We start from the raw sequence: 24,884 nt of genomic DNA on the forward strand, positions 1-24,884 counted from the left end.
GCTTTTTTATATGTGGGATGCCTACCACAGCGTGGCGTGCCAAGCGGTGCTGTGTCTGCACCCGGGATCGGAACCGGCGAGCCCCAGGCCACTGAAGCAGAACGTGTGCACTTAACCGCTGCACCACCAGGCCAGCCCCTGGATAGCAGTATAATTTTAATGACTATGTTTTCATTGTGTAAATAGTAAAACCACTTGACACATACCTCATGGAGATGGGGACTTTGTCTTATGCACTGTTGTTTTTCCAACACCCAAAACAGTGTCTGGCACATATTTATATAAAGTTTGTTATATATTATCACTTGGCAAATATTTGAATGAATGAAAGAAGAAATTCAGAAGATAGAAAAGAGTAATTTCTCGTACTTTAACCACCTGAACACTACAGTGGTTAGTATTTTGATATTTTTTATTTAGTCATTTTAATATTTATTAAGGACCTGTTATGGGCCAACTACTGTTTTAAGATCTAAAGAATAATAAATTACTGTCCGTGTTTTCATGAAACTTAAATCTAGTTTGGAAATAAATATGTAACAAATATGGTTACCAAAATTCTTATAAAACCATACTCCAGCTGATCTACAAAATTTGCATTACAACAGCATGTCTTGTGTACAACAAAGTGTACCTGTTTTGTTTAGTGTCATAACTTAGTTGTTTTAATCTTTTCTTTGATCAGCAAGTCCTCATTTATGAAGAGGCTATTTTTCCAAAGTTCTGATTTGGAAATTAGAATCCTTTTTGTTATAGGAACAGTGTTACAAATGGCTTAGTTTCATAACTAGTCCTGTTTTACCTAAAATATACATTTACAGTAAATCATACAAATTGTTTTCAGTGCAGTTTTACATGATAACTGAATAGAACAGAGGAGAACTTAATACCAAAATCTGGTACATGAAGGAGAAGTATTTGTTTAGAGGAATATGAGAAAGTAGATGGAGATTAACATGGAAATTCTGGAAAGGACAGGACTTCAGAAGTTGATGGCACAAATTAAGCTTCACTTTAAAATACTTGTTTTTCCTTCTTCTTGATATGAGTGCATTACAAAATACTTCTTATGTTTATCAGCTAGAATGAGGCTTGTGTGGACTGATAGATATAGAGAGAGGATGGAAAAGAAGGGACATTTTCCTGGACAAAAAGTTAGAAAAGAGAAAAGAATGAAGGAGGTTGAAAGTGTCTGTGTGAGGCTGTTTTGAAAGTGAGAAGCCTTCCTGGAGCAGGAGTTCACAGCCATGAGAAACAGGCAGTGGGGCATAGCGTCCTTTGAGCATGTCTGGGGAAAGAGGAACACTGGGCAACTGGGTGCTTGTACATACAGAATAGCACACAGCAGGCGTTTGTAACTCCCGTACCTTTGTGTTTAATACTGTTAGAGCCGCATATGATTTGTTTTACCTTTATGGAGCACGTTGAGTACTTTATTCATCTTTTCAACAAATATTTATCAAGGGCCAGACAGTCTGGCTGTTTCTTTAAACACATTGTTTTGAATTACTGTTAGCAGCGTACTGTTGAAATAAATTGAGAATCCAGATCCTCTTTGGATTTCTCATTAATGATGTGGCTATGAATAAAGCACAGAGTATCCTGTGGTGAATGGTGATATCAGCTGTTCTGCCTGCTTCACAAGGTGTAGTAAGAATCCTACGTGCCGGTGTGTTTAATAGCGTATGGAAAAGTTAAGTTCTTTATGACTGTAAGGCAGTCCTGTTACTCCTATTTTATATTACAGCCACATATAGAAAATATCTCGTTTCTTTCTGAACACCCGGGTGAATGTCAACAATTGATATTTTTCTTCTAAGTGTTGTCTTGTTTTCCTCATAAATTTATTTCATGTGGACAAATCCCTTTAAAGTACTAGCTGCATTAGGATTAAAATTAAAGGTGTAATGTTTTGTTTCTTCAATTAGAGGCTCTTAAAACTTGGCAAGTACTATGTGTTCTCTCATTTCCTTATCTTTGTTGTATGTTGTATTGTAGCACACGTCACATGGAGATGGGCGGCAAGAAGTTACCTCTCGCACTGGACGCTCTGGAGCTCGGTGTAGAAACTCTATAGCTTCCTGTGCAGATGAACAACCTCACATCGGAAACTACAGACTGTTGAAAACAATCGGCAAGGGGAATTTTGCAAAAGTGAAATTGGCAAGACACATCCTTACAGGCAGAGAGGTAAAATACAAATTATGCTTAATTTCTGTTATGATGCTTGCTCTGTTTAGTTCCACGTGAGAGAGAAGAGAGTGTCTATATTTGCGCTTCTTTCTAAGCTAAACTTTTTTTTTTCAGAACAAGAAACATATATTAATTATCTAGGAGTTTTTTTGCTTTCCCATTTCCTTAAATTAGTTGTAAATATTATGAGTGTTTGAATAATCTTTTTCCTTTAAAAATAGTGGTCTTTTTCAGCAGTAAACATCTGCCACCACAGTAAAAAGTGTTTTGAACATCAAGTGTAAGCTCTTGGTACTTGAAAATCAGTAGTGTTATCTGTTTTTAAAGATTTATGCTCAAGAAGGTTCTTCATCTCCCCAAATACTTTTCTCATGGCTTATATTTGATGGATTATCATGCATGAAGGTGCATGCTTTTCTAACTTGTGTGATATTGGCTTTCTGCTCAACCACATTCTCTATTTATCAGAAATACTTCCATTAAAACTACTGAGTTAACTCCTTCTGCACATTATGCTTGTGTAGCACAGAACCTGTTTTGCTTCTTTGACATGGTTTCTTGCATTTAGATCTTTCTACCTGTTGTTCCTCTGCCTGAAATACACTTCACCCTTTTGTGTAGGGATCACTTCTGGGAAGTAATCATTGACAGACTCTTTCCCCAGGCATGGGACTCATGTTAAAAATCCTGCTACTTCCCTTAGATAGCTTGTTGTACGTTATATTGGTATTGCTTATTTGCCTGTCTTCCCCCTCTAGTCTGTAGGGTAGAAGTCAGTACTTAACACAATGTTTGGCACATATTAGGTACTTAATATTGTTGAGTGAATGTAATGATACTTTTGAAGGAAGCTTTTTAAAGAAATGCTTTCTCTGTACTGGAGCCTCCTGATATGTGTGCCAAGACAGTGTTACGAATGTGCCGTGGTGCAGATGCCTGCCACCCACCATACCCAGGGCTGCTGGAGCAGGACCCTGGGCCTGTTATTCTGTCAGCAAGCAGCCTGTGTTTGCTGCAGTGTGCCCTAAAAATATTCTCATTTTCTCTATGTGCCTGGGACCTGAAGAAGGTTGGGGAGCACTTGTCTATGCTAATTGGAGTCTTTTTATTTATTTATTTATTTATCTATTTATTTATTTTATTGAGGTCATATTGGTTTATAACGTGTAATTTCAGGTATACATTATCATATCAGTTTCTCTATAAACTCCGTTGTGCACACCGCCACTAGTGTAGTTTTCATCTGTCACCATACACATGTGCCCTTTTTACCCCTTTTGCCCACCTTCCACCTCCTTCCCCTCTGGCAACCACTAATCTGTTCTCTTTGTCCATGTGTTAGTTTTATCTTCCATCATATGAGTGAAGTCATATGGTGTTTTTCTTTCTTTGTCTGGCTTATTTCACTTAACATAAAACCCTCAAGGTCCATCCATGTTGTTGCAAATGGGACGATTTTGTCCTTTTTATGGCTGAGTAGTATTCTGTTGTATGTCTATACCACATCTTCTTTATCCGTTCATCAGTTGATGGGCACTTGGGTTGCTTCCACATCTTGGCTATTGTGAGTAATGCTGCAGTGAACAAAAGGGTGCATAGATCTCTTAGTATTGTTGATTTTTGTGTTCTTTGGATAAATACCCAGTAGTGGGATAGCTGGGTCGTATGGTATTTCTATTTTTAGTTTTTTGAGACACCTCCATACTGTTTTCTCTAGTGGCTGCACCAGTTTGCATTCCCACCAGCAGTTTATGAAGGTTCCCTATTTTCAACATCCTCTCCAACACTTATTATTTCTCGTCCTGTTAATTATAGCCATTCTGATGGTTGTGAGGTGATATCTCATTGTAGTTTTGATTTGTATTTCCCTAATAATTAGTGACATTGAACATCTTTTCATGTGCCTGTTGGCCCTCATATCCTTTACCCATTTTTTGATCCAGTTGTTTGTCTTTTTGTTGTGGAGTTGTATGACTTCCTTATATGTTTTGGAGATTAACCCATTGTCAGATATATGGTGTGCAAATATTTTCTCCCAGTTGGTAGGTTGTCTTTTTGTTTTGTTCCTGGTTTCCTTTGCCTTGCAGAAGCTCTTTAGTCTGATGTAGTCCCATTTTTTATTTTTTCTTTTCTTTCCCTTGCCTAAGTAGACATGGTATTCGAAAAGATGTTGCTAAGACTAATGTCAAAGAGTGTTCTGCCTATATTTTCTTCTAGGAGTTTTATAGTTTCAGGTCTTACAGTCAGGTCTTTAATCCATTTTGAGCTAATTTTTGTGTGTGGTGTAACATAATGGTCTACGTTCATTCTTTTGCATGTGGCTATCCAGTTTTCCAAACACCATTTATCGAAGAGACTTTTCCTTTCTCCATTGTATGTTCTTGGCTCCTTTGTTAAAAATTAGCTGTCCGTACATGTGTGGTTTTACTTCTGGGCTTTCAGTTCTCTTCTGTTGATCTGTGTGTCTGTTTTTGTACCAGTACCATGCTGGGTTTTTTTGTTGTTTGTTTTTTTTATTTAGGAAGATTAGCCCTGAGCTAACTACTGGAAATCCTCCTCTTTTTGCTGAGGAATACTGGCCCTGAGCTAGCATCCATGCCCATCTTCCTCTGCTTTATACGTGCGATGCCTACCACAGCATGGCTTTTGCCAAGCAGTGCCATGTCCGCACCCAGGATCCAAACTGGCGAACCTCGGGCCACCGAGAAGCTGAACGTATGAACTTAACTGCTGCGCCAGCAGGCGGACCCCCCCATGCTGTTTTGATTACTGTAGCTTTGTAGTATATTTTGAAGTCAGAGGTTGTGATGCCTCTAGCTTTGTTCTTTTTTCTCAGGATTGCTTTCGCTATTTGGGGTCCTTTGTTATTCCCCGTAAATTGTAGGATTCTCTGTTCTATTTCCATGAAGAATGTCATTGGGATTCTGATAGGGACTGTATTCAATCTGTAGATTGCTTTAGGTAATATGGACGTTTCAACTATGTTTATTCTTCCAGTTCATGATCATGGAGTACCTTTCCATTTCTTTATATCTTCTATTACTTTCAGTAATGTCTGATAGTTTTCAGTGTATACATCTTTTACCTCCTTGGTTAATTTTATTCCTAGATAATTTTACTCTTTTTCTTGCCATTGTAAATAAATGGGATTGTATTCTTAACTTCTCTTTCTGCTAGTTCATTATTAGTATAGAAATGCAACTGATTTTTGTAAGTTGATTTTGTACCCTGCCACTTTGCTGTAGTTGTTGGTAATTTCTAGTAGCTTTCTGGTGCATTCTTTAGACTTTTCTACGTATAGATTCATCTTGTCCACAAACAGCAAGATTTTCACTTCTTTCTTTCCTATTTGGATACCTTCTATTTCTTTTTCTTGCCTAACTGCTCTGGCCAAAACCTCTAGTAGTATGTTGAATAAGAGTGGTGAGAGTGGGCACCCTTGTCTTGTTCCTGTTCTCAGAGGGAGGGCTTTCAGTTTTTCAGTGTTAAGTACGATGTTGGCTGTGGGTTTGTCATATATGGCCTTTATTATCTTGAAATACTTTCCTTCTGTACCCATTTTATTGAGAGTTTTTGTCATAAATGGGTGCTGGGTCTTGTCAAATGCTTTCTCTGCATCTATTGAGATGATTGTGTGATTTTTATTCTTCATTTTGTTAATGTGGGGTATCACATTGATTGATACACACACATTGAACTATCCTTGCATCCATAGTATAAATCCCACTTGATCGTGGTGTATGATACTTTTAATGTATTGCTATATTTCGTTTGCCAATAGTTTGTTAAGATTTTTGCATCTGTGTTCATCAGTGATATTGGCCTGTAATTTTCCTTCTTTGTCTTATCCTTGACTAGTTTTGGTATCAGGGTACTGTTGACCTCATAGAATGAGTTAGGAAGCATTCCATTGTCTTCAATGTTTTGAAATAGCTTGGGAAGGATAAGTAATAAATCTTATTTGAATGTTTGGTAGAATTCTCCAGAGAAGCCATCTGGTCCTGGACTTTTGTTTTTTGGGGAGGTTTTGATTACTGTTTCAATCTCTTTACTTGTAATTGGTCTATTCAGATTCTCTATTTCTTCTTGGTTCGGTTTTGGGAGGTTGTATGACTCTAAGAACATATCCATTTCTTCTAGGTTATCCAATTTGTTGGCATGTAGTTTTTCATAGTATTCTCCTATAATCCTTTGTTTTTGTTTTTTTGTGGTATCATTATAGTTTCTCCTCTTTCTTTTCTAATTTTATTTATTTGAGCCTTCTCTTTTTTTTTTAGTGAGTCTGGCTAAGGATTTGTCAATTTTGTTTATCTTCTCAAAGAAGCAGCTCTTAGTTTCATTGATGCTTTCTATAGTTTTTTTAATCTCTATTTCATTTCTTTCTGCTCTGATTTTTATTATTTTCCTCCTTCTGCTGACTTTGGACTTTGTTTTTCTTTTTCTAGTTCTGTTAGCTGTAGCTTAGGATTACTCATTTGAGATTTTACTTCTTTGTTGAGGTAGGCCTGTATTGCTATAAATTTTCCTCTTAGAACCACTTTTGCTGTGTCCCTTAAGAATTGGTTATGTTGATGTGCCACACTAGAAGGCCCTACAACTAAAAAAAATAAACAACTATGTGCTCAGGAGATTTGGGGAGGAAAAAAAAAAGAAGAATTGGTATGTTGTGTTTTCGTTTTCATTTGTCTCCAGGTATTTTTTTATTTCTCCTTTGACTTCTTCATTAATACAGTGCTTGTTCAGCAGCATGTTGTTTAGTCTCACATATTGTGACTTTCTCAGCAATTTTCTTGTACTTGATTTCTAGTTTCATAGCACTGTAGTTGGAAAAGATACTTGATATGATTTCAGTCATCTTAAATTTTTTGAGGCTTGCTTTGTTTCCCAACATAAGATCTGTCTTTGAAAATGTTCCGTGTGTACTTGAGAAGAATGTATATTCTCCTGTTTTTGGATAAAATGTTCTATATGTATATATTAAGTCCATTTGGTGTAGTATTTCATTTAAGGCCACTGTTTCCTTGTTGACTTTCTGTCTAGATGATTTATCCATTGATGTAAGTGGGGTGTTGTGGCCCCCTACTATTATTGCATTGCTGTCAGTTTTCCCTTTAGGTCTGTTTGTAGTTGGTTTACATACTTGGGTGCTCCTGTGTTAGGTGCATGTATATTCATAAGTGTTATGTCCTTCTGGTGGGCTGTCCTTTTATCATTATATACTGCCCCTCTTTGTCTCTCATAGTCTTTTTTATCTTCAAGTCTGATTTGTCTCATTTGCTGTCTTTTGCTTGCCATTTGTTTGGAGTATCATCTTCCATCCCTTCACTGTGTCTTTTGCTTGCCATTTGTTTGGGGTATCATCTTCCATCCCTTCACTGTGTCTTTTGCTTGCTATTTGTTTGGGGTATCATCTTCCATCCCTTCACTGTGAGCCTATGTTTGTCTTTAGAGCTGAGATGTGTTTCCTGGAGGCAGCATATTGTTGGGTCTTGTTTTTTAATCCAACCAGCCACTCTGTGTCTTTTGATTGGAAAATTCAATCCATTTACATTTAGAGTGATTATTGATGTATAAAGGCTTAATAATGCCATTTTATCTCTTGTTTTCTGGTTATTTTATATTTCTGTTGTTTCTTTTCTCTTGTATTTCTGACTGCCACTTCAGTTTGGTGGTTTTCTCTTTATGATTTGTGGCTGTGCTTTGATTTTTTGTTTAGTGGTTGCCATGAGGTTTGTATAAATTATCTCATAGATGAGATAGTCAATTTTCTGATAGCCTCTTATCTCCAATAGCTTATCAGTTTCCATCCTTTTCCTCTTCCCCTTCTGAGTTTGTGTTGTCACACAGTGTTGTTGTCTGCCTTGTGAGTTTGTGACTAAATTTAAGTGTTTATAGTTATTTTTGATGCTTTCCTTCCCTTTGTCTTTTATCTTATAATTAAGTATTTACTAACCTATTCTGATACAAAGCTGCAATTTTATGATTCTGTCTATTTATCTCGTTGCTCAAGGTTTTGTAAACCTTTGGGTTTTAGTTTCAGATGGGAGGGCTCCTTTCAACATTTCTTGTAAGGCTGGCCTAGTGGTGATGAACTCCCTCAGCTTTTGTTTATCTGAGACAGCCTTTATTTCTCCATTGTATCTGAAGGATAGTTTCATTGGATAGAGGAGTATTTGCTGAAAAGTTTTTGTCTTTCAGTATTTTTGATATATCATTCCATTCTGTCTTAGACTGTAAGGTTTTTGCTGAGAAATCTGCTGATAGGGGTTCCTTTTGTAGGTTATTTTCTTCTGCCTTGCTGCCTTTTATATTTTTTCTTTGTCATTGACTTCTACCAGTTTTAACAGTATATGCCTTGGAGAGGTCTTTTTGCATTGATGTAATTAGGTGTTCTCTTGGCTTTATGTACTTCTAAGTCAAGTTCTTTCCCCAGGTTTGGGAAGTTCTCAGCTATTAGTTCTTTAAACAAACTCTCTGCTCCTTTGTCCCTCTGGAATACCTATAATCCTTATGTTGCTTTTCCTAATTGAGTCAGATATTTCTCAAAGAATTTCTTCATTTTTAAAAAAATCTTAGTTTTCTTTCCTCCTCCACCTGAAGCATTTCTATATTTCTATCCTCTAAATCACTGATTCTGTCCTCTATAACGTCAGCTCTGTTTTTTATGGATTCTAGCTTAATTTTATTTCATTTTGTTTTTCATATCCAGAATTTTTCTGGGTTTTTTGTTTTGTTTTGTTTTGTTTAGATTTTCAGTGTCTTTGGCGAAGTGTTCCTTGTGCTTGTTAATTTTATTCCTGAGCTTATTGAACTCTCTAAATTTTCTTGTATCTTGTTGAGTTTCTTTATGATAACTGTTTTGGATTCTCCTCTCCGTCTTTGGATTGTAAATTTCTGTGAGTTCAGGATTGGCTTCTGGAGACTTGTGTTCCTTCTGCTCTGAATGTTAATGTAGTTTTTCATGGTGTTTGATGAAATGCTGGTGCATTTGTGGTAGTATCAGGTTATCAGGTTGCAGATTCAACCTGCCACTGCTGGCGGGGGCAGGAGCTTTTGTTTACTGATCCTGCTCTGTCTGCTGCAAGTTTTGCCAGTAGGGCTTCCCTGCATTTGCATGCTGACTGCAGCCATTTGGCAGGTCATGCACGCGTGCACATGTGGGGCCTCTGTGCTCCACCAACAGGTCACTCTGGTGTGGGACCGTTGCACTTCACAGGGGATTGGTCAAGCTGGTGTGCTAGGTAGGAGGGGTTGGGAGCTTTCTTTTGCTCATGGTTGGCTCGTCTGAGCTGCTGCTTTTGGTGGGAGCTCCTTCGCAGGGGCTGAGCTGTAACATGGTGGGCACTCCCACAGGCTACAACTCTGAAAACATGCACGGGGGGCCTGGCTGCCAACACTGTGTGAACATCTGCAACCTGTATTGCTGCTGCCAGAGAGGGGAAGGGGTCCACTCACCTAGTTCCGCTGCCTCCTGGGGATCCAATCCACTCACCTTCAGATGCACAGTTGTGTGGATCTCTCAGACATCCTTTTGTGCTGTGTGGGGAATGCTGCATAGGGAATGTTGTGCTGTTCTGCTGGTTACTGAATGTCCATTCAATTGTAGCTTAGAGGGGAGAGACAAAGTGAACAACTCACTCCACCATGATGCTGACTTATTCTCTGCTAACTGGAGTCTTAAGTAAAGACTCTAAGTAAAGCTTTGTTTCTTCACATACCATCTCAATTTTAGCGACAAATCTCTGGTTAAGACTCAGTTGTTGACTTGCCTGGACTGCTTTTGGAATCAGTAAAGAGCACAAGTAGGTGGAGCTTTCCTCAATGTCCTTGATCACAGCTTGTTGAAATAAGGAATAAAACCTCTGAGTTAGTTCCCACCAGGCTCAGGTGGTTACTCAGCCAGTTTCCTTACATGGGCAGAGAATGGTGGGTTAGAAGAGGAGTGGGACAGACAGAGCCCCTCCCATTTTACTTAACATACATGGCTGAAATCTGGCCTATGGTGTTTATATCTAGTGGTTCTCTCTCCGGAAATGCTTGAATCTCACTAGATAGTGGCTAAATTTAAATTGTTTGTTTTTTTTAAACTGAACAAAACCATTTTTTTCTTTTTTTCTGTTGTATTACCCAGAATCATATAAAATATAAACATAGGAATTCATTATGTAGAATGTAAAAGTTCCTTGAAATTTCTCTCCTCCAAGAGGATTATTTTCAGCAGTTTGGTGTAGAGTCCCACAGTTTTTTATGTAGACATTAACTTTTTGATTATTTTAACAAAAAAGGACTCGTTGGACGTAAGGGTAATTTTTTTTAGCAACATTCTTGACCTGGTCTGGATGTTAGTGCTCATAGGTCTGACATGTTCTGTTTAATGGGACGTCATCTTCCACTGTGTGCTGGTGTCCTAGCCTATCCCCTGTCAGTGGGCATTGGGTGGTTTCTAATTTCTTTGCTGTTAGAAACATTTGCAGTGGGTATTCATTTTTTTTCTTTTTTTTTTTTTAAGATTTTATTTTTCCTTTTTCTCCCCAAAGCTCCCTGGTACCTATGTTTTTAGCTGTGGGTCCTTCTAGTTGTGGTGTGTGGGATGCCGCCTCAGCGTGGCTTGATGAGCAGTGCCATGTCTGCACCCAGGATCTGAACTGGCAAAACCCTGGGCCGCCGAAGCAGCGTGCACAAACTTAGCCACTCAGCCACGGGGCTGGCCCCTCAGTGAACGTTCTTTAACATCACTCTCTGTGCTCTTGTTGAGAGTGTTTCTGTAGGATAAATTCCTAGAAGTGGAAGTCCTGGGTCAAAGGGGATGAATATTTGACATTGTAATAGATACTGCTAAATTGGTTTTGAGAAAACGTCATACTGCTTTATTATCCTTCCAAAATTAATGAGTGTCCATTTTTCTACACCCTTGCTAAGACTGTGTAGATAATTTTTGTCTGATGGACAAAAAAATGGTATCAAAAACTTGCTTTTTCTTGATAACTGCTTAGATTAATGGTATTTTCATATAGTTTAGTCATATTTTCTTTTTGAAACATTTCCTGGTTATATCTGTTATCCATTTGTCTTTTCTTTTCTCTTTTAAATCTTAGTGATTTAAACCCTTTATGTGTTTCAGACATCAGTCTGATTTGTCTGGTTTCAATTCTGATTGGGGTTTCATGTCTTGGTGAGAAAGATTTAGTTTGTCCCAAAATTTTAATAATGATTTTGTATTTTCCTGTAATACTCCTATGGCTCACATTTGAATACTTAATTCATTTGGTATATATTTGGGGGGATTAGTATGAGGTATGGGAACTTTTATTGTTTCATCTGGATTACCACTTGTCCCAGGATCATCTACTCTTTCCCTCTGATTAAAGATACCTGCTTTATCACGTACTAAATCCCCATATATGTCCTTTTGTTTGTCTGATTTATTTATTTAGTCTTGTACCAAACTGTGATGTTTTTATTACTGCAGCTTTTGGCTGTACTTTTTGATCTTTTGGGAGTAGGTAAAGTCTGTACTGATTATTGTTATTTTTCAAAAAATTTCATAGCTCTTCTTGCCATTCACTTAGATGAATTTTAGAATCAAGTTACTATGTTCTAAAAATAACCTTACTGGAATTTTGATTAGATTAATTTTGTTTGGAATTAATTGAATTTATAAACTGATTTTGGGGAAATTTGCTATTTTAATGATGCCACATTTTTCTATGCAGAAATATGAAATGCGTCTCAATTTTTTTTTAAGATTTGTGATTTTTTTTCATCTGGGTTTTGTGTAATTCTTGTTCATTGCAAAACATTTTATAATTTTTGTCGCTAGTGTGAGTGGGATTTTTTTCCCTAGCTGTTGTGAATATATGGGAAAGCTATAACATTTGTATAACATCTTGTATCTGAGCACCTTTTGAACTCACTCTCATTTTGTGTATCAAAATTAAGCAAGTTTATTTTTAAATTATGCGTTATTTTTTTCTTTTGGCGTGCAACTCTCAATTTTAACACATTTATAGATTCATGTTACCACCATCATAATCGAGATACAGAACAGTCCCATTATTTCAGAAAACTCCTTTGTGATCCCTTGATGGTTACCCCCTCCCCCAACATAACCTCCTGCAACCATTTGTTTGTTCTTCATCCCCGCAGTTTTGTTTGTTTTGATGTCAGGTAAGTAGGATCATATAACATGATCCCTTTTGAAATTGGCTTCTTCTCACTCAGCATAATGCCTTTGAAGTTCATCCAAGTTGTATATAGGATAGTTTTCTCAGTCAACAGTGGACCACGTATACCATGGGGCTCCCATAAGATTAGTACCATATAGCCTCAGTATATAGTAGGCTATACCGCTTGGGTTTGTGTAGGTACACGCTATGGTGTTTGCACAATGATGAAATCACCTAACAACGCATTGCTCAAAATGTGTCCATGTCGTTGAGTAATGCAAGACTATACCATTGTATGCCTGGACTGCAGTTTTGTTCATTCCCCCACTGAAGGACATTTGAGTTGTTTCCATTGTTTGGCAGTTATGAATAGAACTGCATAACCATTCAGGTTTTTTTTTTTTTTCTTTCTTGAGGGGGGAAGATTAGCCCTGAGCTAACATCTGCCGCCAGTCCCCCTCTCTTTGCTGAGGAAGACTGGCCCTGAGCTAACATCCATGTCCATCTTCCTCTACTTTATATGTGGGATGCCTGCCACAGCATGGCTGCCAAGTGTTATGTAGGTCTACATCCAGGATCCGAACCGGGGAGCCTTAGGCCGCCAAAGCGGGACTTTCAAACTTAACTACTGCATCACCAGGCCGGCCCCACCATTCAGGTTTTTATGTAAACATAAATTTTAATTTCTCTAGGATAATTAACCGGGAACTAAGTGAATTTATATTATAGAAAGTTGGTTTTATTATAGGTTTATTGCAGTATAATATTTCTAATAGATAGAAGGAAACTTAAAACCTCTTTTCTATTTATTATTGTATTTTTATCACTTGATGCTGTTCTCAGCCCTCTCAAAGCTAAAATCTTTATTTCTGTTAGCATTTTCTTGCCCTTTGATGTGTCTTGCCTATTGAGGTAACTAAGACCACTAAAGAAAACCCAGAGTGTTGTAGGAAGTGGTATTACTGATTGGGAGACTTAACTCAGTCTGAGTCAGTATAAGATAAAAGAATTATTATATATTATGTTAAGAGACAGTTTTGTGTTTTTTTTCTTGAAGATTTAAAAAATTTTTTTTTCCTTTTTCTCACCAAAGCCCCCCGGTACATAGCTGTATATTCTTCGTTGTGGGTCCTTCTAGTTGTGGCATGTGGGACGCTGCCTCAGCATGGCTTGATGAGCAGTGCCATGTCCGCGCTCAGGATTCGAACCAACGAAACACTGGGCCACCTGCAGCAGAGCGCGTGAACTTAACCACTTGGCCGTGGGGCCAGCCCCTAAGAGACAGTTTTAACTGCTATCCTTGGGGTAAGAATAGAGATGAGGTAGAATTATATAGTGGAAAGAATTTCCTAAAAGAAGAAGGGAGTGGGTATAATCTGTATCATGCACTTAGATCACAAGGATGTTGGGAACATAAAAGATACATGAGAAAATTTATGCATTCATTGGAAGAATGGCATTTTTACTGAACAGACAAATTAGATTAATGACTTATAACCAAGGTGTATACTATGTACAGCTAGATAACAGTTTCTGATAAAGTCTTTAAACAGAATGATTGTGGTATAAGCCCAGTTTAAATGAGACCCTTCTCTCTAGGATGATTCTTAATTTTTAGACCATGAACTAATCAGAAATAGACACCAAAATCCTTATTTTATATATATTTAAGAACACAAATACCGGTCATAAAGTTTGTCTGATTTAATTCTTTAATGAAAAGCTATCCATTCTTCTTAGTGTCATGGAAGCACTATCCCATATTTACTATGGATTTGGGGATGTTTGGTGCATTTACTGTCTTGTTTTTGGCCAGCTTTTCACAGCTGAAGGTTATTTTCTCTTCTGAAATATTGTCTGTTTCTATACTACAGTTTCCTTTGAGCCTAACGTTTTCTTTCAAGCTCATTTTTTTTCCTCAACTTATTTTCATAGCCTCCCAGGGATCTCTCCCCTCACATGAACTACAGGAGAACTCACTTGTATCTGTCATTTGGTACTTAATTGAGGCTATTTTTAATTATCTTAAAAAATTTTTTCCATAGTAATATATGCATATAGCTTACAAAGTCAAATAGTACTAAAAAACTTCTAACTAAAATCAGAACTTTCTTTTCCCATCACTCCTTGTCACTCAGTACCATTACTCAAAGGCTCTCACTTTCAATTCTTTAGCTCTTTCTTCTGATACTCTCTTGGCCATCTCCAAATTTGTAATTTTAGATACCACTGACTTCCTCTTTATGGAAGATGAGGATATAGCTTTCTTACATAACTCACTTCCACATCTCCTTTCTTTTCCTCAGTATTTCTATTGCAGTGATAGCTTTGGGTAAACTTAGATTTATTACTTAACTAAGCTCTGTAAATATTGTTCACTGTTGAACTGTGATCATTTATTTTTTTATATAATTTTTTATTTTGTCTAGAATTAAGAGTTGCTTCAATTTTTTTAACACCTTTATGATTCTATGTATTTACTGCTAATTGTCCCAGGTGTTCTAGCATATCTCAAACATCTTAGAGTACCCATGCATATCGTGTAATATATTAGTTCAAGAGAGAATGGGTGGGTGGACTTTAGAGACAGCAAGATAGTTCTTTCAAGGCACAGAGAAATGGGATGGTAGCTACAGGGAGATGTCAGACCAAGATATTTTTTAAAAGTTGGGCAAAATACCATGTTTGTCTGCTAATGGGAATAATTTAACAGAAAGAGAGAAAGTGGTGGCGTGGGAGAGATACTGGAGTGAGTTGAGAGATGATGATGGAGGCTTTGGCCTTGGATAATGCGAACAGTTCTTACATGGAAGCAGGAAGAAGGTAGAGGGTACTGGCATAGGCACAGGTGTGCGGCTCTGTATGGTGATGGGAGCTTGTAGACGTTTTCTTCTCATTGCAGCTATTTTTTTTTCAGTGAAATGGAAAGCAAGATCATCGGCTAAGAGTGTGATTATCGATAGGAGACAGAGATCTGAGAAGGTTACAGTAATTACCGGGCAAGCTCGAGAGTGAATGGACTAGAGAAATGTAGTAGAATTCTCAGGCAACCTTAAGGCTTCCCTGAGGTTAGTGATCATGGATTTAAAGTGGGAATAGAAAGCAAGGTAGTAAATTACTCTTCAACAACATTCACTACCCCGGTGCAGCATGGCATTTGTGGATGGTTGGGATTTTGTCACACTAAGTGTAGTGAAATGGGAATGGAGTGAAGGCATTGATTTGGAGTACCCAAGGGAGTCATTACAGTGAAGAACTACAGATTTAAGTAGGAAGTAAGAACTTGAGGGAAAGGCAGACTGTGCAAAGGTGGTGGGATCAATGGATTTTAGATCCTGGTGAGTTCCGACAGTTGTTGGAGTTGTAGAGCAAGTGAGTGGAAAGGTTGGAGGAGGTGGTTAGAGAGTGGGAAATTCAAAATTAGGATCATACACCGTTTTCACATATTCATAGTTCCAAATACTAGAGTATAACAGTGCAAGTGGCTTAAGTATGTGACTTTTTTTTTTCCTTTCTAGAAGCTTCTCATTTATACTGTTCAGAAATTTCACAGGTGCCAAGGAGTTGTTCATCTTCATTCATTGTTCCTGGTACTCATTAATCAGAGACCTGACTCTTGAAAAGAGCCTTGATCTTTTAAAAAATCTGTTTTCCAGCTCAGCTCTGGTTTTCTATTTTACTTTTTGGGACATCTTTAATTTTATCTTCAGTCTTTCTGTTAAATATTTGTGTGTGTGCGTCTGTGTCCTCTCCTCTCCTCCTAGCTCTTTCTTTATTCTCTGATTATTTGTATCCAGTTCAGGTGTCATGAATGCTTTTTCTTCTGTTAAGTCCCTGAGGATAGTAAAGCCTTAATTCTTTTTTTTTTAGGTAGATTTTTGTTCCCTGCATTGTATCTCTTTTCTCTGGGCTTCTTTCTTGATGTATCTCTTTCATACAGATACTTTCTTTGGAATCTGATCATCTCTAGTTGCCTATTTGTATTAAGGTGGAACCCTAAGAAGCTGATCAGAAGCTGGGTTTGCATATCTGACCACAGAGCTTTCCTGTTGGGAGTTGTTCAGTGCTTTTACTGAAGGACCCCAGATTTGTTTATCTTTAGATCTCTTTTCTGGGCCTATTTAGTTTCTTTAGATAAGAATCCTCTGTTCTGTGTGGGAAGAGCTGGTGGTCCCACCCTTCAGAGGCAGTCTGACCCTTAATACCCCCTGCCTCACTCCTGTCTTCTCCTGGACTCATTTACCTTGAATCCAGAGCCTTGTCATCTTCTATACAGAATTAATTTCCAGCCTCTTAAGAACCAGTGGTTATTGGTTGGGTTGAGGAACTGCAGACATTCTCTGTAGAGTTTTGCCCTTAGAATAGCTCAGCAGCTCCCCCTTTCCAAGTTGTGCTGGGTGAATCGCGTGTCTGGTTATACCTTCCTCTCCTCTGCTCTCTGTCTGCTCTCTTTCAGAAAATTATTGAAATACCTTCCCCGCTCTTGTCTTCTCAATGTCTTATTGTGTTTTTATGCCTCTATGCCTTTACTGTCAGTCCTCCACATTTAACTGGAAGTGTACTGTTACCTTCTCATGTGTGTGTCCTGTCTTCTATGATAGAGGAGACAACAAAGAGGGGTTAGTGGGGAGGATTAGATCTTGAGCCTTGTTTACCCTCAGCCTCTAAGTACTCAATAAGTATTTGTTGTTGATTGTAAGAATGATAAAACCAAAGTTCTTCATCCTGGGATGTGTGCTAAACTTCTTGAGATTTAGATAAGTGGTTATTTATTTTTGTCACAATTTTGTGTGCGTGTGAGGACTGCGTTAATAGCTTTACAGAAAGTTTGGAGACAGGAGAAAAATCCCATGATCATAATATTATGAATACCATTTTTATTTTTGTATATTCTCCATATTTATGTGTATATTATTTCAACATACTTTTGGTCATAATTTTGTATCCTGATTTTTTCCCTCAGAATTTTATCCTAAGCAGTTTTCCATTGATGCTGCATGATCATCATAATCATAGATTCAATGGTTATGTGCAATCTAAAGTTTTTTTGCCTTAAAACTCCTTTTAACTTTTTAGATTGAGGACTCTCAAAAACCTTTTGTTTATCAGGTTATATCTACTGATATTTACTGTATTAGAAGTTAACAGTAAGAAACTTAAAATATATATATTAATTCATTTAAAATAATCACAAACCTATTACATGTTAATATAAATAATGTGTTTTTATGAAAAATAGCTATTTTCCAAAACAAATTATCAAGAAGAGTGACAGTGTTTTAATTTTTTGCAAGTCTCTTTAATGTCTAACTTAATAGAAGTTAGCTGGATTTTCCTGTCTGCTTCTGCATTCAGACTCTTTTGGCATATTGTTTTGGTTGAAGTAGATGAATAAAATCTGGCCTCACCCAAATATTTAGCTAGAAATGAGAGGAATATCTTAATACCCCTTCAGGTACTGTTCTTTGATGCTATACTAAAACTCAGCAAGTAGTAATTTCTTGGTGAGGAGCAGTGATTAGTAGAATGTTTATTCAAAACAACTGTAGTAACAGACAAAAAAGAATTAATACTCAGAACAGTTTGCTTCAATTGGAAATTAATGGCAGCAGATTTGGAAGCAAGCAAGCAGAAAAATGAAAGAACCTTAGTACTTTGGTAACAGATGTAACTGAAAAGCGTAAAGATGATCATCATGCTTTTAAGACAATCTGGAAGTGGAGTATTCACAGTTGATCTGTAGAAGCAGAAGGAAAACCCATATAAACTCACTTCTTTTAAATTATGAATCACTTTATTATGCTTTTTTTTTCTTGAGGAAGATTGGCCCTGAACTAACATCTGGGTCAATCTTCCTCTATTTATGTGGGGTGCTGCCACAGCATGGCTTGACTAGCAGTGCTGGGTCCTCGCCTGGGATGCAAACTTGCAAACTCTGGGCCACTGAAGTGGAGTGTGCAAACTTAAGCACTAGGCCACTGGGCTGGCCCCTCATTACACAATTTTGATACTTTTGTTTGTTTGTTTGTTTGGTTTTTTTTTTTTTTGAGGAAGATTAGCCCTGAGCTAACTGCTGGCAATCCCCTTCTTTTTGCTGAGGAAGACTGGCCCTGAGCTAACATCTGTGCCCATCTTCCTCTACTTTATATGTGGGACGCCTACCACAGCACGGCTTTGCCAAGCGGTGCCATGTCCGCACTCAGGATCCGAACTGGCAAATCCTGGGCCACTGAAGTGGAATGTGCACACTTAACTGCTGCACCACTGGGCTGGCCCTGATACCTTTTTTTATTGTGATAAAAGATACATAAAATAAAATTTACCATTTCAACCATTTTTAAGTGTACAGTTCTGTGGCATTAAGTATATTTGCGTTGTTGTGCAGCCATCACCACTCCATCTCCAGGACAGATATAGTCAATCTCATTATTTGAAAATTCCATATTTGCAAATTCACTTACTCCCTAAAATTTATTTGTAATCCCAAAATCAGTACTCTCAGTGCTTTTGCAGTCATTTGTGGACACACAGAGAGCAGCAAAAAGTTTGAATTGCTTGATGTGCATTTCCCCAGCTGAGGTTCAACAAGGTGACACTCTTGTCATGTTTCAGCTTTCGTACTGTAGACAAATGCCCTTTTTGTGGTCTGTTTAGTCCACATTTTCCGCATTTTTATGCTTTTTGTTGGCAATTTCACTGTTTTAAATGGCCCCCAAATGTAAAGCTGAAGTACTAGCCAGTGTTCTGATTGCAAGGCTGTGACATGCTTTACAGAGAAAATACATTTGTTAGATAAGCTTCATTCAGGCATGAGTTATATCGTGCTGTTGACTGAGAGTTCATTGTTAATAAATCGATAATATAAAGTTTCCTTGATAAACAGAAACACACATAAAACAAGGTTATGCATTGATCAGTTGATGAAAATATTATGACTAGGGCTCGCAGGAACCTAACCTTGTATTTCCCTAGGAACAGTGGTTCAGTATTCACAGCGACTTTATAGAACATAATCACTGTGAATGATGAGGATCAACTGTCTCTCTCTCTCTCTTTTTTTTTTTTTTTTTGAAAAAGGAGGCTTAATTATTGCTGATAGTTTTGCCTAACAACAGATATCTGGAAAGGGCTATTAGAAAAAATCATAGGCTTTCCTCATATGTCTAATGATTTTTGATTCTCAATGTTGTCAAGAGGGGAGCATTAAGAAGCAAATTGAGAGCTCTCTCCATGGGGTGGGGTGTGTGGAGGTGCTGGTCAGGTACCTGACTTAGCTTCATGGTGGCTAGGAGTTAAGTTGGCCCCTACACTGGGACCTTCCACGTGCACAGCACAGTTATTTTCTCTGGTCACTTAAGTTTTTCCTGTATTGTACTCTTTGAGCACATTCTAGGCTTGTATGTGCCCTGCTACAGGTGCCTCAGATTTTTATCTCCCAGAAATTGTTTAAAGTCACTTGTCTACTGATGGCATCTCTCCCATTCTCTTTGCCATTCTTTGTTATTCTTCCTTCTTTTTTTTTTTAAAGATTTTATTTTTTTCCTTTTTCTCCCCAAAGCCCCCTGGTACATAGTTGTATGTTCTTAGTTGTGTGTCCTTCTAGTTGTGGCATGTGGGATGCCACCTCAGCATGACTTGATGAGCAGTGCCATGTCCACACCCAGGAACCGAACCGACTAAACCCTAGGCCACCACAGCAGAACATGGGAACTTAACCACTCGGCCACAGGGCCGGCCCTGTGTCTTTATTCTTTAATTGAGCTATCAGGTGGGAGAAGAGAGAAAGACATGTGATGAGTATGCCATCTTATCCAAATGTCTTCATTATGGTTACAAAAAACCTTTTTATTTTTATTCTAGTTATATATTATACAGTTTAAGAGTCAAAGCTTGTTAAAAAAAAAAAAATAGTGTCCTCTGACCTCCTCTCCCCTGCTCCCAATTTCCTAATTTCCCAGGATGGCCACTTTCAGTCTTTCAAACTGATTCTTTAGGTTTTACTTTTATATCTGTAATAACATGCTTCTATTCTTAATTATTCCGTCAATTTTAGGCATTGTCTATTGACTTTTCATTATCAATTTTTAAAGTCATCAGTAGTTTTAAAAACTCTTTAGTGAAATACAACACACATCAAGAAAAAGTCCTCTCATAAGTGTACGACTTGATGAATTATCACAAATAAACACATTTGCATAACCATAACTCAGGGAAAAAATATACTATGACTTGAACCCCAGAAGCCTCTCTTCTACCTCCTTCTAATCATTTCACCATCCTTCCTCCCCAAGGTATCCACTCTCCTGACGTCTAACACAGTAGATAATTTCTTCTGTTTTTTCTTTAATATCATATTAATGGAATCATACAGTATGTATTATTTTATGCCTGCTTCTTCTACTCCACTCTATGTTTGTGATATTCTTCCATGTCGTTATGTATCATTAGGTTTTAATTTGAACTTTTATTCTATAGCCCACTGTTGTTGTTTGGCTTGGTCTCCATTGCTGTGGACTGAATTGTGTTCCTCAGAATTCATGTATTAAAACCCTAACCCCCAGTGTGACTGTACTTGGAGATAGGCCCTTTGTGGAAGTTGTTAGGTTAAATTAGGTCATAAGGGTAGGACCCTGATGCAGTAGAATTAGTGTCCCTATAAGAAGAGACACCAGAGAGGTTTTTTTCCTCTCTCTGCCATGCAAAGACACAGAACATGGCCATCTGCAGGCCAAGAGGAGAGTCCTCACCAGGAACTGATTGTGCTGGTACCCTGATCTCCAACTTCCAGACTCCCAAATTAAAGAAAATAAATTTCTGCTTTTTAAGCCCCCCAGTCTATGGTATTTTTTGTTATGGCAGCCTGAGTTGACTAGTATACCATTCTTCCAGCTACTGTGTCCTCCTAAAGGATTTGGGATCTTTTTTTGCCTTCTCTTTATTGATTGTGGGTGTTTTAACACCTGCCAGGAGCAGAATATTAGGATCATTTGACTAGTAGTGAGTTGACAGGAAGTAGAAGATAGTATTTTTCTCCAGTAGGTGTTTGCTACAGGTTTGTTGGGCCCTTTCAGTTGAGGAATGCTGGGAGAAGCCCTTCTCATGTATGAGCTCTCTTTATTCCTACTTCATAATTTTCTACTTTGCTTCTGGCATCAGGACGAGTAAATGGAATTTCCCAGAACTTTACACACGTGGCTGGGACACTCATCTTTCCTTGCCTAGTGTGCTCCCTTGACTTTTGCTGTGTGCACCACCCCTCCCCACCCCAGACAAAACAAAACAAAACTCTACAACCTTGAGAGTGAGTGGGTGGTCTTCTCTCCAATCTCCATCTTCCTGAGGCACCTAGGGATGCCTCACAGTTGCCTCTTTTGGTGACCTCAAGGTCTGAGCTCTCCTCCAGGCTCCAGCTCTGGGTCAAGGTTATTTTTGGTAGTTGAGTCATCCCAGAAGGGAGCTCGAAGGAAGAGGGGATTAAGAGCTTCCCCCCTCAGGCTTCAGTGACACATACGCACATCATGTTAAATGATGTTTTACTCTGAGGACACTTGCTTTTGATAAAATGACTCTTTCCTACTGGTCGATTTAGCTGAATGCAGCATATTTTGAGCTCCTGTTTTTGCTTTAGACACTGTTTGAATAGCAGTACTTGAAAATGAATAAGAAACATAATCAGAATAGAATCTTTAGAATAGAAGGCAGATATTGAGCAGAACCAGAAAAAACTAGTGATCAAGAGTCCAGTCATGAGAAAAGATACTATTCTGGCTCCATCTCTAATGTGTGTGTGTGGTTACTGATGTGAGTGTTCAAGGCCTCAGAGCAACTCAGCAAGCATTTATTGAATGCTTCTTATGTACCTGGTAATGTGCTAGGGCTGTAACAATGAATAAGACATCTTCTTTCCAGTTGAGATATACACAAGGTGGTCATTGTTTGGGTATTCCAGTAGCCAGTATGTTCTTTTGCTTAATTTACTATAATTTCTATCAAGACTTATATTTTCCAAATACAAAATTACAATACTAACTTTACTTTTTTCAAGGATACATACTCATTAACTTTCCACTCCTCCTTCAATTCTGATTTTGTTCCTCTCCCAGATGGGAGCAAAAAGTGGTGGGCTCCTTCCACTCCAGAGAGACTCACTGGAGTCCTCGCTGCATCATTTCTCTTTCTGTAGCTCCTCTGGAGGTTAATAGGTTCATAGGAAGTAATCAAATAACTTGGGCAGATGGAGGCTTTAGACCAAGTTAAGCAGATTTTTGTTTTTAAAAAGTGTTAATATGAATAATGCACCAGTTCTTGAAATAGGCATGGGGACCCCTCAAGGTTTTTCTGAGACCATTTTAGGGGGTGTGCAAAGTCAAAACTATGTTTGTAATACTATTAAGACATTATTTGCTTTTTCCAGTCTAACGTACAATTTCAGGAGGCTATGTGACATGTGATAACACAACAGATTGAACACAGAAACACATGAGAAGTCCATAAAAATGTTATTTATATTAACATGTAATGGGCTTTTTCCCCCCAATTTTTTATTGTAATAAAATATAACATAGGGGCTGGCCCTGTGGCCGAGTGGTTAATTTCGCGCTCTGCTGCAGGTGGCCCAGTGTTTCGTTGGTTCAAATCCTGGGTGTGGACATGGCACTGCTCATCAAACCACGCTGAGGCAGCATCCCACATGCCACAACTAGAAGGACCCACAATGAAGAATATACAGCTATGTACTGGGGGGCTTTGGGGAGAAAAAGGAAAAAAATAAAATCTTTAAAAATAACAGTAACATAAAATGTATCATCTTAACCATTTTTAAGTGTGTATTTCAGTGGTATTAAATACATTCATAATGTTGTGCAACCGTCACCACCGTCTATCTCCAGAACTTTTTTCATCTTGTAAAACTGAGACTCTATACCCATTAAACACTAACTCCCCATTCCCCCCTTTCCCCAGCCCCTGGCAACCACCATTCAACTTTGTCTCTATGATTTTGAAAACTCCAGGTATGTCGTATGAGTGGAATCATACAATATTTGTCTTTTTGTGACTGGCTTATTTCACATAGCATCATGTCCTCAAGATTCACCTATGTTGTAGTGTGCACCTGAATTTCCTTTGTACGGCTAGCATTCCATTACATGGATATACCACATTAGGCTTATCCGTGCATCCCCTCAGTGGACACTTGGGCTGCTCCCATGTGTTAGTTATTATGAATAATGCTGCTGTGAACATGAGTGTACAAATATCTATTTAAGTCCCTGCTTTCTATTCTTCTGGGTACATACCCAGAAGTGGAATTGCTAAAATCATATGGTAATTTTTTGAGGAACTCTATACTGTTTTCCACAGGAGCTGTACCGTTTTACCTTCCTACCAGCAGTGCACAAGGGTTCCAGTTTCTCCACATCCTCACTAAGGCTTGTAATTTTGGGGGGTTTTTTGTTTTATTTTTTTAAATAGTAGCTGTCCTGGTGGGTATGAAGTGGTATCTCGTAGTTTTGATTTGCATTTCCCTAAAGATAAGTGATGTTGAGCATCTTTTTCATGTGCTTATTGACCATTTGTATATCTTCTTTGGAGAAATGTCTCTTCAAGTCCTTTGGCCAGTTTTGAATTCGGTTGTTTTTTTGTTGTTGAGTTTTAGGTGTTCTCCATTTATTCTGGCTATTAATCTCTTGTCAGATTTATGATTTGCAAATATTTTCTATTTGATGGCTTCCCTTTTTACTCTTGACACTGTCTTTCAATGCACAAAATTTTAAAATTTTCATGAAATCCGATTTATTTTTTTCCTTTTTTCCCTATGCCTTTAGTGTCATATTTAAGCAATCATTGCCAGATCCAGGGTCATGAAGTTTTTGCCTTTTATTTTCTTCAAAGAGTTTGATAGTTTTAGGTCTTAGATTTGGATCTTTGATCCACTTTGAGCTAATTTTTGTATATGTTAGCTAGGAGGCCAACTTCGTTCTTTTGCATATGGATATCCAGGTTTCCCCAGCACCATTTGTTGAATATTACGATGTTGAAATGAGTTGTTCACTTATTTTTACACTTTTTCAGTTTTCATTTGTAATATGGTAAATATTGATAGATATAACCTACACTTGGGGTCATCAGTAATCTTCAGGAGTGTAAAGGAGACCAAAAAGCTTGAGAATCATTGATGTAGAGAATCTCTGAGCTGCTTTCCCCAGACTTTGACTATAGTCCCTTTCTTCAGTGTTGCTTCTCATTGGATCTGTCCTCTGAAGGATGCACAGGAGGAAACACAGCCTCATCGATATGTTCTGGACCTCAGGTGCAAAGCTGAGTTAATTATGTTGCTCAGTTCATGGCAAAGCTGCTCTCTTCAGTTATGTTCTCTTCCATCCCGTTGTCACTCCCGTCCCCTCATTCTGGATATCCATAGTTCCTAGAAATCACTTTCTGCAAGAAATGATGAACAGACCAGGTGAGGATGCCTGTGCAGTTCCACTTAGAAAATATTAGTAAGACTGATTTTTCTACTTTTTT

General features: G+C 38.0%; 1 protein-coding gene across 17 annotated transcripts in view; it reads left to right on the forward strand.

The window, feature by feature from the left end:
* The window catches only part of MARK3 (microtubule affinity regulating kinase 3), a 110,289-nt gene that overhangs the window by 12,450 nt on the left and 72,955 nt on the right, over positions 1 to 24,884 (forward strand). For 16 of the 17 annotated variants that reach the window (XM_070514395.1, XM_070514387.1, XM_070514386.1 and 13 more), the window contains exon 2: positions 1,999 to 2,190. In XM_070514395.1, coding sequence (XP_070370496.1) covers positions 1,999 to 2,190 — 192 coding nt within the window. Of the gene's footprint in view, positions 1 to 1,998; positions 2,191 to 24,884 lie in introns of those variants that run through there. The other variant, XM_070514397.1, reaches the window with a different exon arrangement.

The sequence above is a fragment of the Equus asinus genome, chromosome 7, assembly GCF_041296235.1.
Source record: "Equus asinus isolate D_3611 breed Donkey chromosome 7, EquAss-T2T_v2, whole genome shotgun sequence".
Classification (NCBI taxonomy): domain Eukaryota; kingdom Metazoa; phylum Chordata; class Mammalia; order Perissodactyla; family Equidae; genus Equus; species Equus asinus.